This window comes from Pseudorasbora parva, chromosome 2, assembly GCF_024679245.1.
Source record: "Pseudorasbora parva isolate DD20220531a chromosome 2, ASM2467924v1, whole genome shotgun sequence".
NCBI classification, from domain to species: Eukaryota; Metazoa; Chordata; class Actinopteri; order Cypriniformes; family Gobionidae; genus Pseudorasbora; species Pseudorasbora parva.
In genome coordinates this window covers 53,274,255-53,294,195 of record NC_090173.1, presented here as the reverse complement: position 1 = coordinate 53,294,195, position 19,941 = coordinate 53,274,255, and the positions used below count along the sequence as shown (strand labels likewise).

At 39.5% G+C, this 19,941-nt stretch overlaps 1 protein-coding gene across 1 annotated transcript; it reads left to right on the top strand.

Annotated features, from left to right (window-relative positions):
- The first annotated feature begins 937 nt into the window (after positions 1 to 937).
- LOC137049141 (uncharacterized) lies at positions 938 to 16,956 on the top strand. The gene is made up of 6 exons (XM_067427528.1): positions 938 to 1,343; positions 4,657 to 4,819; positions 4,905 to 4,989; positions 5,078 to 5,243; positions 5,678 to 5,874; positions 16,811 to 16,956. The coding sequence occupies exons 1-6, from the start codon at positions 938 to 940 to the stop codon at positions 16,898 to 16,900; spliced, it is 1,107 nt and encodes a 368-aa protein (XP_067283629.1). The 3' UTR covers positions 16,901 to 16,956.
- Positions 16,957 to 19,941: the final 2,985 nt, after the last annotated feature.

Below are 19,941 nucleotides of genomic sequence, written 5' to 3'. Positions count from 1 at the left end.
ACTGTTGATCATTTAGGAAGTGTTGTGGAAGAAATTTCCAAGAAAGGGATTCGTTTACATGGAACGAAATGCACAGCACTAATAATTCAGTGACTGGACCAGGAGTACATGAAGACCTTCTGGAGGATATAGGAAGTGGACCATACTCTCTTATTGTTGATGAGAGCACTGATGTCACAACCAAAAAACAACTGTGCATTGTCATGAGATACTACAGCAAGAAGCTCTCACCAATCATTAGCACTTTTGCAGGAATGATCAGTATAGTAGCTGGTGATTCACTGACCATAGCAAATGCGCTGTTCAAATTCCTGGATGGCAACAAATTGTCCAAACTGAATTGCATTGGTCTTGCAACTGATGGCTGTAACACAATGTGTGGGCAACATAACTCAGTGCTACAGAAATACCGTGACCGCAATCCACATATTGTCTACATAAAGTGTGTGTGCCATTCTCTTCAGCTCTGTGCATCAAAAGCTGTCAGTGTCCTCCCCAGCAATGTCGAGTACATGGTTTCTCAGACCTACAGTTGGTTTTCAGATGCCACCCAGCGTCTCCAAAAGTATTCTGAACTATACAAAACCATAAATGTAGGTGAAAGCCCGCTGAAGATTCTGCCGCTGTCGGACACGAGGTGGCTCGCTATCAGTGAGTGCATCAACGGATCCGTTCACAGTATGTGGAGCTTAAGCTGCATTTTCAGTTGACAAAAGACCATGAGAGGAGCTATGCTGCAGAACTGCTGTACCAAACGTACAGTGACAGTATTAACCTGATATACCTAAAGCTCCTCCAACCAATTGTGTCAGAGTTAAACAGGCTTAATAAAATCTTTCAACTTGACAAACCCGATCCTGCAAAACTTCTACCATGTCACCACTCGCTGCTTGAGCGCATAGGTTTGCCGAAGACGTTCGAGAGCTGGTGAGACATCATGGAGTTTAACCTTTCTGATGAGAATCTTTTGCCGCTTGATGCTGTAGACTTTGGGCTGCACTTCCGTCTTGCTTTGTTTGAAGCCGCTGGAATAAGTGACCGAGCTGAACAGGTCATGAGACGCAGGTGCAGGGACTACATGCTAGAGTTATCAAAGGAAATTAGGAAGACACTTCCAGATAACATTAAACAGTTAGAGGCTCTCAAATTCCTGTCACCGAGTCATGCTCTGTCATCAAGTAAGCCAAGGATTGATGATCTTCCCTTTTTCCACCTCTTCAAGGGAGATGTAGGAAAAGCAGAGCAACAGTGGAGAGTAATTCACACTATGGAATGGAAAAATGCAGAAGATGGCAGGGCAGAGGACTTCTGGCTAGAAGTTTCTGCATACACAGATACTGCAGGTGATAGAAACGTTGAAGATCTTTGGCATTGAGTCTTCTTGCTTTACCATTCAGCAATGCAGCAGCTGAGCGTTCATTTCCCCAAATGTCCCTGATAAAGAACAAGCTACGAAACAGGCTAGAGCAGAACTCTTTGCTAAATATAATGAGGATTCGAGCTTACATGCAAAGAAGAAACATATGCTGCCATGAATTTAAACCATCACCACGGATGCTTTCTCTCTTCACTGCTGAAATCTATTCAGCAGCACCTGAGAAGAGTGGAGAAGAGAGCACACACGTCTAAAAGGAAACAGCCCTGCTGAGATCGGATATAGTTCTGTTCAACACTGTCATCAAAATGAGGCTGCACAGTTCGGCCATCTAAGAAGAAAAGATCTGAAGAGTTCTGAAAAAAGAGAAGATGGACACAAACAAAGGGACGAGTGTTCAAGTTCACCCAGTCAGCATATTGGTAATAAAACTGATAAAAGCGAGTGTATGTTAATTTAGTTTAGCAGTGTGTTGATTTTTATACTGATGCTTATGTGTAAACAGAACATGCCCTGGTAACCATTATCAAGCACCCTAGCAACCCAAATCCACAGTGGATATCTTCACATCTGAATGTCACAGAGGAATGGGGGTTGGTTTATATCATTCATACTGACAAGGAGCTTTTGGGGTATCATTATGGGGTGCTGCCATTCCACTGTAACACCCAGAATACCATAGCAACCACATAGCAACCAACCAGAATACCTTAGCAACCACCTAGCAACCAACCAGAAAACCCTAGCAACCACCCAGAATACCTTAGCAACCACCTAGCAACACCCTAGCAACCATCCAGAATACCTTAGCAACCGCCTAACAACACCCTAGTAACCACCCAGGATACCCTAGCAACAACCTAGCAATGCGCTAGCAACCACCTAGCAACACCCTAGCAACCACTTAAAACACTCTAGCAAATACATAACAACCACCTAGAACACCCTAGCAACTGCCTAGCAACACCCTAGCCACCACCTAGCAACCACTTAAAACACTCTAGCAACCACCCAAAATACTCTAGCAACCGCCTAGCAACCACCCAGAATACTCTAGCAACCGCCTAGCAACCACCCAGAAAACCCTAGCAAACCGCCTAGAAACCACCCAGAATGCCTTTGAATCTAGCAATGCCCTAACAACCACCCAGGATACCCTAGCAACCACCTAGCAATACGTTAGCAACCACCCAGAATACCCTAGCAACCACTGAGCAACCCCCTAGCAACCACTTAAAAAACTACCAACCACCCAAAATACTCTAGCAAACGCCCAAAATACTCTAGCAATTGCCTAGCAACCACCCAGAATGCCTTAGCAACTGCCTAGAAACACCCTAGCAACCACACAGAATACCTTAGCAACTGCCTAGCAACCACCTAGAACACCCTAGCAAGCGCCTAGCAACCACCCTAACAACAACCTAGCAATGGCCTAGCAACCACCCAGGATACACTAGCAACCATCTAGCAGCACCCTAGCAACCACTTAAAACACTCTAGCAACCACCTAGCAACCACTGATAATACCATAGCAACATCCTAGCAACCACCCATAATGCCCTAGCAACCGCCTAGCAACACCCTAGCAACCACCCAGAATACCTTAGCAACCACCTACACAGTAAAAAACGTTATAATGTTATAAAATGTTACACCTGATATCATGCATGATATTTTAGAGGGTGTTGGCCCTCTGGAGGTGAAACTAGTGCTGTCTGAACTTATAGCTGAAGGCCACGCTAGCCTGGATACTCTTAACTACAGGTTAACAAGCTTTGATTATGGTTTTGTTGATCGGGCAATAAGCCATCAGTCCTGTCAAGTCATGAACTCAGAAACCCCAGCAGGACCATGATGCACCAGAGTGCAGCACAAATGTGGTGTCTGTTGCGATTTCTTCCCCTTCTAATAGGTGACTTAATACCACATGGCAACAAGTACTGGGAACTGCTGCTTCTATTGGTGTCTTGTATGGAAATGATATTTTCCCCATCCATGACTTTTGAGGCCACAATTTACCTCCGAAGTCTCACTCAAGACCATCATACACTCTTCCTAGAGTTGTTCCCCCACTTGCATTTAAGACCGAAACACCATTTCATGGTTCACTATCCATCTGCTTTTAGAAAGATAGGGTCACTTGTCAACTTCTGGACCATGAGATTTGAGGCGAAGCATAGCTTTTTTAAAAGACTAAGCCATGTCACTTGTAATTTTAAGAATGTTACAAAGACCATGGCATACAGGCATCAAATGATGCTGTGTTTTCAGCTGTTGACAGGCAGGTTGTTCAAGAACGAAACTGAGATTGGTTCAGGTCAAAAGTCTGTCCTTCAGTCAGTCGAGGGTGTTCAGGATATTACTGGTAGCTTGGAAGATTTTCCCCTTTCCAGTGAGGTTTATATCCCCTTATGGATCAAGGTTAATGGCACAGTATATAGGCCAGGGATGACTGTTTTCATGTCCTGCACTACAGATGGAGATCCTCAGTTTGGTTGTATCAAGAAAATTGTCACTCTTGATGACAAAGTGAAACTAATATTTCAGAGATGGACAACAGTTTGTTTCAGTCGTCACTACTTTGCGTATGTTGTTGTTCCTGACCAAGTTTTGGAAGCAGTCAGTGTCAGTGAACTGTATGATTTTCACCCATTACATGCAGTGGAGTCATTTGACTGTGATAATGACCATTACTATATTCCACTACGGTATCGCCGTGTTTAAGTGTTCCATGCACTATAGATGATGGGATTTGTTATTTATTTATTTTGACAAGACTTATATATTCAGTTCCTCTTTAGGTTTCCTTTCATACAGATTGAAGTAGCACAGAATGTGCTTGTGAATATACTCCTTAGTACATAGTTCTCACACCTTAGACACAATGGGTAGGGTAGAAAAAATACACATGAGAATTAGAAAGGGTTTAGAAAGAGACCAATTCTGCATAGCTGAGAGAATCTCCAAAGAATCTTCAATACAGGTACAGGTAGTTTTCATTGTGGGTGATTGCTGATCCAGTCTGATATTTACCTCTATTTGTTTTTTAAAACAGTCTCTGGGCCATAGCCCTGTTAACCAGCAGTCATGTCACAGTCAGTCACCTATAAGGAACAATCCACCAACCCCAACTCAGACAATAGTGGAAAGCTGCCAGATGAGAACAACAAGCAACACAACCTTTGGAATAGCATGTCTTTTGATGCAATTTAACTTCAATTTTAGCCAATTATTTGTTTTTAATGTTTTTTAAGAATGAATTGAATGGATTGTTTTAGTTCATGCAGTCTGCTTTTCACAGGATATACGAGAAATACTCCGAAAATCTGGAGGATCTTCAGTAATATCATCTTTAGACCGAGACAAACACCTGAGCCTCAAGGAGCGACGTCAGATGGTGCGGTTCTTAGTTTCTTATTTGATGGAAAGATTTGGGGAAAAGTGAGTACAAGTAAAATCACTTGACAAAAGCATTTTAATAAATAAACTAGTCTATTTGAATTATTTAAATTGTTTATTCGTAAAGCCCATCGGCTGAGATCATAAAGGAGATGGCTTTGGCACTAACTGCCCAGTTTCCCTGCCTGAAGAACAATGAGGGACATGGATATGTAAGTTGTGCTAATACTGATATGAAGATATCAAGAGCTGATAAAGAGTATCGGACCCCACTCATTTCTTTATATTTCTTTGCTGCAGGAGTCGTGGTATACACCTGGCCGTTATCGTCATCCTGCAACAGGTTACCTGGAAGAAAGACTCCGCAATGTGAGGAAACGTGTTCGAGCCCCACACAGTCAGAGACGGCACAGCCATACGCAGATATTCCTGAATTCCACATCCCGACCAAGTTTTCCACTGCCAGGTTAGAGCTAGGGATGGGTCATGATTTTACAGAACTGCATTATTGAAGGGTCAAGTGAAAGAGATTTTTACACGTAGTCAGTACAGAGCTCAACAAACTGGACTGCCCGATGGCCATTCAAACATTTTTTTGAACTATTCATTTTAATTGATGTGTGCCTATGAAACTACAGCGGTGCTTCTTAACTCTGGTCCTGGAATATTTTCACCAGTGCACATTTAAAGCCTTCCTCATCTGACATCCGCTTTCAGTATTGGAGTCGCTACTTAAAAGCTGATCATTTAAATCAGTTGTTTTTGATTAGAGAGAGAGATCAAATGCTAGAGAAAAGTGCAATGCTAGGGGTCTGCGAGAACCAGCTTTGGGAAATGCTGAGAGAGTTTGTCACACAGGTTTTTAAGATTTTTTCCCTCGATGTTTTGTTTTATCTGCAGAAGAGTCTGAGTCATCTTTGACTGAAGTTCACACAATGATTGAGTGGCTAAAGAATAACAGAAGCCCTCGTAGCCAAGTTGAGGAGTTCATCAAACGTACAGCGCCTCATCGAGCTGCATGGATTCGAGCCTCTGGAACAAAAACTGTTGAGGAAATAAACAGAGAATATCCCAGACTTCATGACTTTCCTGGCATGGTGAGTATAATGATGTGCATTATAGGGAATTTACTGAAGGTTGTCTTGGCGTATAGTAGAACCGTACTCAGTTACTAATGTAACTTTGGTTCACATCGATACAGAACTGCATTGTTCATCTTAAGCGTAATAAGACAAGATGTTACGGGGAAGATTCCTTTTTCTCAGACTCTGAAGCCTTTGTTCAATCACGCCGTGTAAACTGCATGTTGTTTGGTTCACAGCAATATCGCAAGGGAACAACATACATTTTTAAAAGTAAAATGCCTATTCATTCTATTGTTATTTGCAATCTTGAAACAATATATACATTTAATGTTTTTGTTTAGATATCCCAGGACGTTGGAGTTTTATTTCCTGACAGTGCAGAGCGCCTTCATGAGTTTTGGGCTCCTGTGTTCACTGACCGGATTTTACTTTTTGCTAAAAGAGAAGCCAAGGTTGCTGATGTCCTTCTAGAATGTCTGGAAACACTGCCAAATGGTAGGGCATCCTATTAAAATGACATGTAATATACCACATGTTACGGCCCAGGTCTAGGGCAGGACCGCAACATAAATGACACAACACACAATGGCTGTTCAAGTACTCATTTTATTCACTCATTTTCTTTAGGTTTTTTTGTATCAAGTCTTTTGTGAGGCAGCCATTTAAAAACACCAACAGAACATAAAGTAAATAAACAAAATAACAGAAGCAAATGATCAGGGGCCTGTACCATGATGGCAGTTTAACAAACTCAGGGTTAAAGGATTAGTTTCGAGTTGACAAAACCAAACCATTGTATTAAGGATTTGTTGGTCCCATGATGCTGATCATCAGCTTTCTTTGTCAACTCAGGCTTTGATCCTGACTTCAGGAGTTTAGCTGTGACATCAGCAGTGAACAGCCAATCACACGCTGTGGAACTGAGATTCACTTCTCGCGAGACAATCAGTGAGATTAATTTCTCTCTTCTGCAGAATATTGCATGATTGAAAAATATTAAGAATAAAAAAAAAAAAAAATACACAGCAAGAAGAAAAGCTGTCTATGAAAGAGGACAACTTTAAGAAAAAATTGTATACGTCAATGCAAGTAAAAGTTATGAAGTTAGTTTAGTTGATATAGAGAAAATTAAACATTTAAGCTCAGTGAGCATCTTTTTTTTTATAGGCTATTTTTATTTATTGATTTTAAAACTTTGTCCATATGACTTTATGCAGGTGATGTTATTTATATGACTTATGTATTAATTTTAACAAAGTGCATATTAATGATTGATTAACTAAAATGATAAATGTGTAATTGATTTAAGGTATAATAATTACATAAATTATAACTAAATCATTCAAAATTAATATTATTATAAATAAGCATTGTTAAAAGCAAGACGCTTTAGTCTTTAAAAACCATTTGCTATGTAATGACCTTTAATTTGGAGCAGAAACAGGGGGAGTGGCTTTACTGCATCAGAGGTGTGTCACTTTACTCACAGCTGATTGGCCCAATTTCAGTTTGAGATCTTTAATCCAGAACATAACCTGCCCTGGAGCAGGTTAGCCGTGGAGCATAAGTTACTATGGCGATGAACACAGCTAAAAGCCAAACCACTTTAATGGTACCTAAAACCCAGGATTGGCACAAACTAAGCTTAAACAAATCAGGCTAGCCAGCTAAACCAGCTTCATGGTACAGGCCCCAGGGGTGAGCAAATGCCAAAACAATAAACAAAACAACACTAACTTCCCATTAATGCCTAACTCCACTGTGCATCAAAAATAAAGAAAACAAAATACAGCAACATAACCTACCTCCCTATCTATCCAAACAAACCGGAGAAAAAGGTGGTGGCCAAGTGGCCTACAAAATAAATAAGGCACTCACCCCCCTACAGCTTCACAGGTGTTCAACAAACAGATACATAGGACATAGAAATTCAAGACATAAAGCTCTCACGATATTTAACAGCACCCTGTTAGAATATAACTTGATTTAACAGCATTTTCACTAAAGCTGAACATCAGAGCGAACACATCAGCAATGATAATCAAGGAGAGATTCACATAAATGAGATAAAGACACATAACAAAGAGTGTGCGGTCAGGTAAAAGGCGAGAGCCAAAAGTGAGAGCGCCCTCCGGTAGTGATGGGACATCTGAAGCGAGGCTCCGGAGCTTGTGTCGAGCAAAAAGGGGCGTTCCAGATGAAGCCCCGATTCGAGGCTTGTATCGTTTCCGTGAAAATCACGTGACGATGACAAACGAGGCCTCGTTTTCTGTTGAATACGTCATTGCTTCATTCGGAGTATCGCTTTCGGATAAAAGTGGTTCGAAACCTCGCGGCTCTTGTGGGGTTTGCAGTAGGCATTTGCATTGGTGTTGAGGTGTTGGTTGTATAGTAGCGATATCATTATATATCATAGCTTGTATTATATATTATATTACATTATACTGAGTTTAGTAGATTATTAGAGTAAATTATACATAGTTCAGTAGATTAATAGAGTAAATTAGCCTATATCTAGTTGTATATGTAGTAGTGTGTATACTACGTAATTATAATTATAATATATATTATATATATTTTTAACATGAATGTATAACCCGGGGACATAAAAGTTCCCCCAATTGAAGAATCACCCCTATATATATATATATATATATATATATATATATATATATATATATATATATATATATATATATATATATATATATATATATATATAGGGGTGATTCTATATTAGTATATTAGTAATAGTATATATATATTAGTAGTAGGCCTAGTGTTATTATATATATATATATATATATATATATATATATATATATATATATATATTATTGCTATTATTATTAATAATATTATTATAAGACTAGACTGTATTAGGGAAAGCTTTTCCCATCCCTGTTGCAGTTTGCTGTTCCACAATTCCAGTCCCATAAGCACTGCACTCACAATAATTTATTAACAATCATTCTGGGCATTCACTGTCATCACTAACCCAAAGAACTACTGAATAGTTGAACACAAAGTTGTGTGTTTGTGTGAGTTGTGTGTACATAGGTTAATACAAGCAGAGTAAAATACTTTATTAATACACAGGCAATAGAAAAAGGGTGTGCCCACACTATGACAGTTTGGTTGCTCAGGATGAATAGAGTTGTGTGCGATGCATTGCTTTGGACAGCAGGTGTCACTAGGGAGCACACTGTTTCATGAGGCTTCAGGTAAATGAACCTTTTGGTGAACCAATGGGCTGGAAAGCCTCAGTGGTTCAGGAAGCCTCATTTGGCCATCACTACCCTCCGGGGAGACTTGGAGGAATTTTATAGTCCAGGCCTCATCTCTGGTCCAACCACTGACGGTCTCTCATTAAACCTTGAGCCAATCCTGTGAGAGAGGAGACACAGGAACATACACAACATACAATATGTCACAGACATAACACATATGTTTATGTGTATTGGTTATTGATGTTCTGAATTTTCAGTAACTGCACAGGTAGTTTCAGGTCTGTTGACCAGATTATACTTCCATATCACAAAAATAGACTGATACTTGATTTTATCCACTTTGTGTGTGTGTGTGTGTGAAAACTGTAGGCTTATCTTTTTTTCTGACTTGCATTGTCTGTCCACTTGTGGTTGAAGATGTGTGTGCTGAAGTTGCCATTAAAACCCTTCCGGCTGTCTTGCCTTCATCACCGTACTGCACAGATGGGAAAATGGTCCGTCCAACTTCTGCTGAAATGAAGCGCAGCTTCACTGACATTAAACCTGGAAGTAAAAGCAACACTGCAACATCAGCTTTTGGTTTTAATTCTTTCTTTTTTAGGTTAATTTATAATGTTGGCTCTTTTAAAGGTAAACACCCACTGTTATAATTGGCTAACAACATCGCATATACACAAACATCAACACTATTGGTCACATTAAAAAACACAAAAAAACATGACTTTACAGATGAAACATTATGAAATCTTTGACTTCACTTTGAGATGTGTTTATTGATGCGTTTTTATTTGCTTTTCCCATGACATCACATTCTCCTCTGGAAGGTTATGGGTACCTATCTTCAGTTTGACAACTAAATTCTGCATTTAAATTGACATTTTCTAAACCAACTGTGCAATATCTGGAGCAAAATGGCAATACAAATGTAATAATATAACTGACATTTTCTATTTCTACACTAGTTTTAACATATCATTTCAATGTATATTTAACGTTTTATAAGTTATTCAAATAAAAATGTATGACAATTTTTTTTAGCTTGGACAATTTAAATGTTATTTTTATTTGCAGATGAAGATCTGCTAGTAAATCTATCGCTGTTAATAGTCTAATAATAGGCATAATATTAATTTGGAAAGTTTGTTACAATGTACGCCAACTAAAGTTGATTTATTCTTTTAAGGTTGGAACTAATCTGGTGCAATACTTGAATAGTGAGAGCCGCCAGGATCCACACATCTTGGTGCTCGGGGACAAAGAGAACTCCGCGCAAGTTTTCCTCATTTTCAACGGGGAGGCAGTTGAAAAAGAGACCTTCCTTCAAGCACTAGATGTTTTTTATTTATTTTTAATTTGAGTAAGGAACACATAACAAACATAGCATAGACATACAGTATATCACAAAAGTGTGAAGCATTAATTTGTAGCAGGGGATCCAATAATTTTCTCATAATATTTTAAACATGTTAATGACTTATTATTTTTTAACAATTTCAAAGATGATATAAATGAGTCTAATTCCACTATAAACACCTTAAAGTTTGGGGATGAATTTAAATATTTTTGTTTATGAATATGTAACTTTGCCAGCAGTATAAATAAATTAACAATGTATTCAAGATCTTTGTTAACATTGTTTTCATAATATACAATAATATCCTTCAATGTAAAATAATAGTTAATCTTCACTAAATTAAAGATAGAATCTGCCAATTTCCTCCAGAAACTTTGGATAATTTTACAATCGAAAAACAAGTGTGTCAACAGCTCTCTCTCACTTTTACAAAAAGAGCATAAATCATCAATATCAACATATCTTGAAATTAAAGATTTATCAGGGTAGATGGGATGCAAAATTTAAAAATGTATTTCTTTAGTTTTATTATTAATACAATATTTAAAGGGTATTAACCAAGCTGTCTTCCAATTAATATTATCAATAATGGAGTTCCAAAAAAATTTCCTCTAGGTACTATTTTATTTTGTTTTTGAAAAATAGTGCCAATATGTTTGTTGTTGCATTTTTTATCAACCAATTCAACTCTGTTTAATATTAATGTTGGGTTTGTCATTATTGTTGAATTATATTGAATATGACTTGTAACACGCTGAACCAGAGTAGGGGGAATAGCACAGACAACCAAATTAAATTCCTTAAAATGCACAGGGAAACTATGGGTTTGAGTGAATTGTTCATAAGTTAAAAATATTTCCACAACGATCAAACATAATTATAAGAAGATTAACATCCCTGTTAAACTAATTCCTTAAAAATAAGGATTTATTGGCAACTAGTATATTGGCATTATTCCAAATAAAGGAAGTGTGAGGGGAAAAAGTGTGTGAGTAGCAAATTTTCCAGGCTAAAAGTACTTGCTGGTGATATTTGGACAATTTGAAAGGGAGTTTAGAGATATTATAGTCACAAGTTAGCACAAATTCTAGACCACCAATTTGGTTAAAGATACTCTGTGGAATGAGGTTCCAAAGGGAGTTAATGAATCAAGCATCTTTTAAGCCAATTGACTTTAAAAGTTCTATTAACATCTTCAAAGTAAAGTATCTCCAGCCCCCCTTCAGCTTTTTTATTAGTAAGAACCCTTTTCTTAAGTTTTTGGGATTTGTTTTTCCAAATAAAAGAGTAAAACAAATGATTGATATCTTTACAATAAGAATCTTTAACATATAAAGATAGAGAGGGATAGACAAATGGAGATAATCCTTCTGCTTTAGATAACAGGACACGACCATAAACAGAGAGATCACGTTGTAACCAACAGTTTAACAACGCTTTGGTCTTTTTTAATCTAGAGGAGAAGTTTAAGCTTTGTCTTTCTATAACATCCTTTCTTACATGAATTCCTAGGTATTTAACCGAGGGTTTCACTGGAATTTCATTAATACATTTATCATTTAAGCTGTGTAAAGGAAGGATTTCACATTTGGATCAATTTAAAGTTAAACCAGAAGCCTTAGAGAAATTATTGATGAAGGAGACAGCATTAGGAACAAAAGAGACATTTTTTAAAAATAAGGTTGAGTCATCAGCCAGTTGGGATATCTTCATTTCTTTACCAAAAATGTTGAGACCTTGAATTAGTTCATTATTAACGATACCAATGGATAATAATTCGACAACCAATAAAAATAAAAAGGGGGAAATAGGGCAACCTTGACGAACTCCTCGATTAATGTTGAATCTTTTAGAGGTGGAAGTATTAAGTATTACAGAGCTATTCGTATCATTGTAAAACATTTTAACTACATTAAAACATTATTTCCAAAACCAAAAAGCGTCATAGTTTTAAACAAAAATGTGTGTTCAGTTGTATGGAACGCTTTATAAAAGTCCAGAAAGAAAATGACTGCACCTTCATCAACATTCTCAGCATAATCTAGCAGGTCAAGCACAAGTCTAATATTATTAGTTATATGTCGACCTTTTAGAAAGCCTGATTGATATTCACTAATAATTTGATTTAAACCTTTCCGTAATCTATTTGTCATGTCTGCGACCTGATCTGTCTCATGTTGTCATGTCTCGTTGTTTTGTGTTGACAGTTCACCATGTGCGCTGCCGTCAGTGTGGTGTTTTCCCCACCCCCTTGTTATTCCATCAGCACTATCACGCACCGCTCTCACCTGTGATCAATCTGACTTCCCCTATTTAATCCTCTCGTGTCTGCTGTCTTGTGCCAGATTGTCTGTGTTTGTTTACCTTGCGATTCGGCCAGCCTTTCTCCTGTCCTGTCTTGGAACTGCTCATGTTGTGTCCCGTTTTGAGGCTCCAGTGCCTGTTTGAGTTGCTTTTAGTTTTCTCTCTCCTCTCCTGCCGCCCCAGACTGCTCGCGCGCTGTTCCTGCCCGCTTTGTCTGCCGCCCTCGGCTCTGGGCCGCCTCGCGTCAGGCCCGCGCTCCTCGCCCACCAGCTGTCTCTCTCGCTGCCGGACGCTTCGCCCCGCCCTCCCGGGCGCTCCGATCTACGCCGCGGGTTGCTTCTTCGCCCTTCCTGAAGACCGCACGGGACCGAGCTGCCAGCGCCCCCTGCTGTTCTCCTTGATAACTTTTGTTCTACTGATCTGCCCAGTTGTGTGCAAGTACTGTTGTTAATAAATTAAGTTTTGTGTCTGCAACTGAATCTCGTCCTGATTCGTGACACTATTAGCAAATACTAAAGTAATGAATTTATAATCAATAGTTAGAAGAGAGATCGGTCTCCAATTTTCTATGAAATGTGGGTCTTTATCAGGTTTAGCGATTAACCAGATGATACCTTGTTTCATAGTAGTAGACATTTGACCACTACTAATACATTCATTATACACATTATAAAGAGGAGCTTCAATCAGTTCCCAGAAATGTAAATCAAATTCTACTGTCAACCCATCTATACCTGGTGCTTTTCCTTTTTTCATTCCAAGAAGGGCCTCTTTAATCTCGCAAGTTGTTATATCGGAATCACAGAACTCTTGAAATTCTTTATCAATAGTAGGGATATTTTGAATAACTGTTTGAATGAACTCTTCACAATTATATAGATCAAATTTAGAATGATATAGTTCTTTATAAAATGAAAAAACAAAGTCAGAGATTGTTTTGGGATCTGAACAAAGATTATCATTGATATTTAATGCTGTTAAAGCATTTCTTTTCAAATTTCTTTTCTCGAGAGCAAAAATAACTTGTATTTTTTTCACCCTCTTCAAGCCATTTTGCCCTGGAGCGGATAAAAGCCGCTTTAGCTAAGTCTAAATAGATTTGGTCAAGATGGGATTGAATTATAACCAATTCAGCTTCTTCCTCCTTTGAGAGGATTTGCTTCTGTTCTAATTTCCCCAATTTATCCAGTAATTCTAACTCTTGTTGTCTGCTATTTATTTTTATTTCTTTGCTACGTTTAACAGCGATCTTTCTAATGTTATATTTGAAAAATTCCCACTTATTTTTAAATCCTTCATTTAAACCTTCCAAAATATCAATGGCAATATTTTTAACACAGTTATTAAAATACTCATCATTAAGAAGATTATTATTACATTTCCAGTCCCCTCTGAGACTAGCGTTCCCTTGTGTGCCTGTAAGCGTTAAAGAAATAAGCTTATGGTCAGATAAAGGTGCATAAGAATGAACAATTTCCTCAACATATTGTAAAGCAGAAGAAGAAATTAGAAACAAGTCAATTCTAGATTGTGAAGATTTGTTCTTGTTAGACCATGTGTATTCTAAACTCCCGGGGTTGTAGAATCGCCAAGTATCGCTAAGCGATAAACTGGCACACAGAGATGTCAGATTAGATTGTGCGTCACGTTGAGAAGAACGAGGAGGATATCTATCATTCAAATTATCCAAGCATTCATTAAAATCTCCTGAAAAAATAACAGATGAAGCTTGGAAAGTATCAAATTTACATTGAATAGTATCAGAAACCTTTGCAAAGCACTAGACGTATGCTTCAAAATGTTTTACATCTATGACATGAACTACCCAAAGCCCTCTGCTCCCATTTGGGAGTTTTTGCAGCATGCCGTCTATAATGTTCCTGGAGGAGTTCCTTCAATACATTGCCTGCACCTCCTTAAAAACTTTGTGTTCAGCCTTCCCGATCATCAGTAGGTCCAGTAGCCGACAGACATTAAGGTGTTTATAACACATTGCGTTCAATGGAGCCTTTTTAATAAGGATATTTATTTCTGAATCGATTACAGTTGTGTATTGCATGTGCACACCTGTGTTTTTGAATTGGTGTATTGTATGCACATTTATGATTCTGAATTTGTGTTTTTGAATTGGTGTATTGTAATTTGTGTACTCTGTGCTCTTATTTGTAAGGTTTGAATTTATGTACTGTGTTCTGTGTATGTTCAATTTAATATTTGTATTTTTACACTTATGTATTTTATTGTATTTATGCACATTGTGTGCACTAAAAAATACTTGACTCTCTTAACTCACTATTTAGTACTTTATTCTCCAGTATGTATTCGAAAACAAAGTGTATTTTAATTATTAATTTAACTGTTGGGTTACTTTTAACCCAACTGCTTTTTAACCCAATCCATTGGGTTAAAATAACCCAACGTTGGGAAGGTGCTATACCAACCCACAGTTGGGTTACGTGTTGGGTTATTTTTAACCCAACATTTTAAGTAAGTAGAACACCCTAGCAACTGCCTAGCAACGCCCTAGCAACCACCCAGGATACCCTAGCAACCTCCTAGCAACACCCTAGCAACCACCCAGAATACCCTAGCAATCACCTAGGATACCCTAGCAACCACCTAACAACATACTAGCAACCACCCAGAATACCCTAGCAACACCCTAGCAACCACCCAGGATACCCTAGCAAACACCTAGCAACACCCTAAAAACCAATTAAAACACTCTAGCAACCACCCAGAATACCTTAGCAACCACCTAGCAACCACCCATAATACCGTAGCAACCTCCTAGCAACACCCTAGCAACTACCCAGAATACCTTAGCAACCACCTAGAACACCCTAGCAACTGCCCAGCAACGCCCTAACAACCACCCAGGATACCCTAGCAACCACCTTACAACACCCTAGCAACCACCCAGGATACCCTAGTAACCACCTAGCAACCCGCTAGCAACCACTTAAAACACTCTAGCAACCACCCAAAATACTCTAGCAAACGCCTAGCAACCACCCAGGATACCCTAGCAACCGCCCCAAATACTCTAGCAACCGCCTAGCAACCACCCAGAATACCTTAGCAACTGGCTAGAAACACACTGGCAACCATCCAGAATACCTTAGCAACCACCTAGCAACCACCTGGAAAACCCTAGCAACCGCCTAGAAACCACCCAGGAAACCCTAGCAAAATACTCTAGCAACTGCCTGGCAACCACCCAGAATACCTTAGCAACTGCCTAGAAACACCCTAGCAACCATCAAGAATACCTTAGCAACCATCTAGCAATGTCCTAGCAACCACCCAGGATACCCTAGCAACCACCTAGCAACACGCTAGCAAACACCCAAGATACCCTAGCAACCACTGAGCAAACCCCTAGCAACCACTTAAAACGCTCTAGCAAGCACCTAGCAACCGCCCAAAATACTCTAGCAACCGCCTAGCAACCACCCAGAATACCTTAGCAACTGCCTAGCAACACCCTATCAACCATCCAGAATATCTTAACAACCACCTTGCAACCACGCAGAATACCCTAGCAAACGCCTAGGAACCACCCAAAATACTCTAGCAACCACCCAGAATACCTTAGCAACTGCCTAGCAACAACCCAGAATACCTTAGCAACTGCCTAGCAACGACTGAGAATACTTAAGCATCCACCTACCAATCCTTTAGAGTATCCTAGCAACCACACAAACACATGAATAAGCCATTTCTCAGCAGCAGAACATCGTACAGACATGAGGGGGGGCTCTTTTGTTTGGGGTGAAAAACCAGTTAACACAACATAGCAACCGGGCCCCGAGTTTTGCCATGGCAAGCACCACTCAGCATTTCTTCAGGAATTGTACATTCTAGTTGGAATTCTACTGCAGGTGCAGTGTGAAAATCTTTGTCGGTACGGATAGTCATCATTTAACATTGTGTTCCCCTGTCTACATCATTCTGAGTGTCATAAACTTAAAGGTTTGAGTGAGGGTGTCTCTGAGGTCAATGGACACTGTAGCAGTTGATGTCTGTTCATCTTTGCATATCGCTCTTCTTTTTTTAGGTGCTCTGTGTCAGAGGTCAATGTGGCAGCTCTTCTGAGAAAGAGAGGATTGGAGAAGTTGGTGTCCCGCACCAGGATGATTTTAGATGATGATTTTGTGTCTTGATGGATATTTTGAGTATCATTTTGTCAGTCAGGGATGTGAGTTGAGTATGTTATGCCTATATGTGGTTTTATGACTTGAGGAAAGCCAAGCACTGAATCTCCCTGTGTTCCCTTTAGCAGAGACCGAATGGAGATCAGCGTGTCAATCCTCCAGAGCCGCTCCAAACGTCTCTGCTTGTGAGGTGAGTCTGAATCGACCTGTGTTTTCATATTGACAATGGTTAGAAGTACTGTGATGTTCAATGGAACACGATTGTCAGTGTTTTAATAAACATCTTCAGCTGTGGTGTAAATGTCCTGTATTCAGTACGGACGCTCTTTTCTAACCGCGGTGTCCCCCAACACTGGTGTGTGTCTGAGTGTGCCACACACTGGAATTCATCAGTGGAAGACTCAGGGTTTGAGCTTGGATGAGGACACACACACACACACACACACACACACACACACACACACACACTAGGGCTGTGCTCAGAATAGCGATACAACGATACATCGTCATAAACTCCTGGCGATGCGCGTATCGATAAAGTCTGCTTTTGAATGTAACCCAATACGCTACTTGCATAACAACTTCCGCATTCTTCTCATGACGGCTCAGTCATTTCTGGTTTAGCTCTGGCGACGTTCTACACTCGCTGTCTCCAGGATCTCCCGAAGATCAGTGTTAATGATGTGCGTCGTATTTGCAAGAAATCAACCACAGCCCCGTCAAGTAAGCTGGAGAAAGGTTTGAAATTGTATGCAGCCTCATATATACACAGCTACGAAGGTAAGAATATATCTTATATTACACAACTGCCAATGCTATTACTGTTAGCTAACTGTTAACAAACAGAAATGCGCTAATTTTTCAGCTAGCGTTGTGTTTTTGTTATCCAGTATCAAATAAAGACAGGCTGTCAGGGGAAGTCAGCGTTAGAGCCTTGTGTTACAGGTCAATGAAGAAGAACGAGGCCCCACACAGTTTAATAGTATGCTAGAGACTTAGGGTTAACCAAGTTCAGCTGTTCAGATCTGTTCATAATGTGTTCATATGCGTTCAAACGTGTTCCCTGTTGTTAAACTATTAAATATAGCAAGGAGGTTTTGCAGAGGAATCTGAATATAGTCCATCTGGATGAGTTTAAACGTTATTTTATTCCATAAACCCGAGTGTTACAGTGTGATCTGCACCTGCAAAGCCATCTTGTTTATTGTTCTACTAACATTAACATGGTGCTAACTTTGACTCTTTTGTCAGGAAGTCTAATCTGTGTTGGTTAATGATTGTATTTGTATTTTTTAGGTTGGACTTAGGGATGCGTCACCTGTGGTGCTAACACAAAGCAAGTGCACATGTGTGGCAGGCACTGCTTTGAGCAACCGTACTGTTGCCTGACTTTATCAGACAGCTCATTATTCCCAGCTCAATATGTCTGTTGTACCCGCTGTGCTTAGCTGCACTGACACTGAGCAGTCCTGGCATAAACCAAGAACAATGGTAAGTCAACATTACATTTCCTTTGGCCATATATATATATATAGTGTGTGTATATAATATATATAAAACACATTATAGTGTTGTACTTGCCCTTTAAGGGAGAGAGAACAGCACTGCTCTGAATTGTTAAAGTGGACAGTATGGTTAGTTTCAGCTTTATTCCTTCTAAGATGAATTTTTCTGTCAGGGAGTGAAGCCAGGACCCATCAATGCCATGGTCATCACAAAACCTGTACCAAACCGTACAGCACAAGGTGGAGTAAGGTAAGTTAAACTGAATGTGTACAAGGATGTTAACAACATTTATAGAAATATGTTGGACATTTTTTGCAAAGACTAATATGCTTTTAAAGCATTCATAAGCATTTAAAATCAACCAGAGTCACGGTTAGGTAATGTTAGTAAATACATGAACTAATGAAACCTTACTTAAAAGTGTTACCAAAATATAGAAATGCTATTTAGGGGAATTACAAAACAGTGAAACATTAGCAAGGATCATTTTGATGCTAAACATCTATTTACAGAAGTGGACTCTACAGAGGGATGGTGGGAGTTTTCCAGATCCGTGCGTGTTCAGAGTTGTGGAGGCATATGCAGAGTTCACACTTGAGGACAAGCCACTTGTTACAACTATGAACATGTCACCTGGAAAGCCACTTGTAGAAAGTGCATTTGGAATGGTTCAGGAAGGAAGTATATTGTCGTTCCAGCAGCCTGTCGTAACATCACGGTACATTAAACTACATGACGCTCCACCCAGTCCACCTTTGCCTCTGGAAGGATATTGTCTTTCCCCATCTAAATGTATGTTTGTTTGCACTGAGGAGGAGCTTTTACACCTTCAAAGTTTAAAAACACCATTAGATATGGCTCAGAGAATTGAAGAGGCAACACGTGACCAAAGCTCTTGCCCTGACTGGCATCAGCTTCGGAAACCAAGAGTAACAGCCTCCAGGTTTGGGGAGGTGTGCCATGTCAGAGGCCTGAGCTCTGCTGAGTCCCTCACAGAGCGCATCATCAGGGGAAGCCGGCGGCAGACAGCAGAAATGAGAAGAGGTGCTGAAATGGAGTCAGAGGTGACAGTGGAATACAGCAAGTTGACAAATGTTAACTACTCACCCTGTGGTCTAATCATCCATCCTGAAGCTCCCTGGCTTGGTGCGTCCCCTGATGGTGTAGTGTTTGATCCCACTGAATATCCTCAATTTGGGCTTGTTGAAATGAAATGCCCTAATGTCAAAAACATTGTTGACTGCAAATATCTGCAAATGGACCACGGGTTGCTCACTCTAAAAAAAAGCCACGCATACTATTGGCAGGTGCAGGGACATCTACTGGTCTCAGGAATGCAGTGGTGTGACTTCATGCTGTGGCCCAGGAGGATTATTTTGTCCAGCGTATACACAGTGACACCCCCATGCACAAAGTTATTAGAGAGAAGGTTGATTATTTTTACTTTTATACATATATGCACAAATACTTGTCAATGAAACAGTTATAAATTGAATGTGAAATTCTTCTAAGAGTGATCACATGCTCA